Source organism: Lolium rigidum, chromosome 3 (genome assembly GCF_022539505.1).
Source record: "Lolium rigidum isolate FL_2022 chromosome 3, APGP_CSIRO_Lrig_0.1, whole genome shotgun sequence".
Taxonomy (NCBI): Eukaryota; Viridiplantae; Streptophyta; class Magnoliopsida; order Poales; family Poaceae; genus Lolium; species Lolium rigidum.
The window spans coordinates 92,204,613-92,206,737 of NC_061510.1; the positions used below are offsets into that span (position 1 = coordinate 92,204,613).

General features: G+C 56.5%; 1 protein-coding gene across 1 annotated transcript; it reads right to left on the reverse strand.

Annotated features, from left to right (window-relative positions):
- Window positions 1-200: 200 nt before the first annotated feature.
- On the reverse strand, window positions 201-1,875 carry LOC124695192 (cytochrome P450 710A1-like). The gene is made up of 2 exons (XM_047228069.1): window positions 1,860-1,875; window positions 201-1,756 (listed from the first exon to the last, which is right to left on the reverse strand). The coding sequence occupies exons 1-2, from the start codon at window positions 1,873-1,875 to the stop codon at window positions 201-203; spliced, it is 1,572 nt and encodes a 523-aa protein (XP_047084025.1).
- Window positions 1,876-2,125: the final 250 nt, after the last annotated feature.

The following is a 2,125-nucleotide window of genomic DNA, read 5'->3' on the forward strand; positions in this document are numbered from 1 at the left end:
CAAAATAAAGTGGATGAACAAAACAAAATATTTCAACATCTTACATTTATCCAAACGGAGGGATTATATAACTCCAAATAGACTTTCCTGACGTTACATGTTTCAACCATACATACTTATTTCGACCCTCAACACATAACTTCACAATCTTACAACCATTACTCAAGCCATAGAAAGAAAAGATATACTACGTATATGGTTCACAAGGAAAAGGATGGGACGCTAGGGCAGCGCTGCTTCAGGTACACAGCGCAGCCATCCCTGGGCACGACGGTGGGCACGTACAACAGGTCGTCACACCCCTCTGTCCTGTCTCGCTGGAACTCTGCGACGGTCACGAACAAGGCAATGAAGAGCGTGAGGTGGTACAGTGCGTACCTCTGACCGACGCACTGGTGCGCTCCGGCGCCGAAGGCTAGGAAGTTGCGCTTGTATGTCACGTCCTCCCTGCGCGAGTCGGAGAAAAACCGATCTGGGTCGAAGGTTTCCGGCGAGTGGAAGCCCTGGAAGGAGGACTCGTAGACGGACGGGAACACCATGGCGCCCTTGGGCACTGTGTACCACTCCGTCAGCTGGAAGGGCTGGAGGGCAATGTGCGGCGCCAGCGGCCCTGGTGGGCGGTGCCGGACCACCTCGCGCGCCACCGCCTGCGTGTACTTCATCTCCTGGATCATCTCCGCGGTGATGAGCTCGCCGGACTCGGGCGACCAGACCGTGACAACCTCGGCGCGCACGCGGGCCACTACGTTCGGGTGGGTCTCCAGGGCGGAGACTGCCGAGCAAAGCAAGGAGGTGACATTGTCCTGGGCGGCGAAGAGGAAGTCGAAGAGGTAGGACCCGACATTCTCGTCTGAGGTGTTGGCCGGCGGAGGCAGTCCTGCATTGGCGGCCTCATCTATGTGTCGAACCATCTCCTGAATCCCGTAGTCCGCAAGGCACTCCGGTTTGCCGCCGGCGCGCATGCGGGCCTTGCTCTCCCGCGCGCACTCCGCCAGTAGGCGCCTGAGTCGCTCCCCGGCCAGCCTCGCGCGCCGGAACACAAACCCTGGCAGGTCCACGGGAACGGCCACGATCCCGTCAATGAAGATGTTGTAGTCCTTGCGGAGCATCTCTGTCGTCTCCTCGGTGAGGTACGGCCCTACCATCACCGCCTGCGAGGTCTCTAGGTTCATGTCGCGGAAGGGCACAAGCAGCGGCATGGACTTGTTGTCAGCTGCGGCGCTTCGGTCGAGCCACCTCCGGAGGTGGCCGAGGATGACGCGTTGTTGGATTGCCGCGTAGGTGGAAAGCGCACGCGACGTGAAGTTAGGCGCGATCCTGCGCCGCAGCTCCTTGTGCTCGTCGCCGAACTTGTAGATGATGTTGTCCGCCCCCCAGAGCTTACGCCCAAAAGGGTGGCCCGTTAACTGGAAGGCGTCGGGGCGAACGTTTGCAAACACGCGGTGGGACAGCTCCGAGTCGCGGATGAAGACGATGAAGTAGCCGAACAACCAGTCGGCGGCGAACCCGAGGCCCGACTCCTTTGCTTGCGCCGCCTTCACCTCCCAGTACCGCGCTGGATCGCGGAACATGTGCACCACGCTGCCAAGGAAAGGCACCACCAACGGCGGCCCTGGCAGCGCCCCCTTCTTGCGGTGGTAGGACAGCTGCTCAACCAGGAAGTAGAGGGCCACCGCAGCCACCACGAACGACGCCGCCGTGCGGAGGTCCACGTCCACCATTGCACCAGCTTCGGCCGGTGGGTGTTCTGAATGTGCTATAGCGGAGAACAGGACAAGCAGTATTTATAGAAGGCTGGCCAGGGGTACCTACTACCTAGTGTTCACTACTGAAAGTTGATACCTTCCGTGGGTGGGTACCTGTGCCATTCTCCATGGGCCTTGGATCTGGTACCGCGCTCTAATCTTCATCTACTAGTATAGTATTTCAGTAATGTAATGTCAACTCTTTGAAATCATGACTTCACAAAGTCCACAGCCGCTAGCTAAACGGTTACTCCCTCCCTTTACAATTACCTCGTGTTCTAAATTTCATCAAAATCAAAATTTGTATAGTTTGATCAAAAATAGAAGAAAACATATCATGATATCAAATGCGTATAATTTAAATATATACTATATCACAA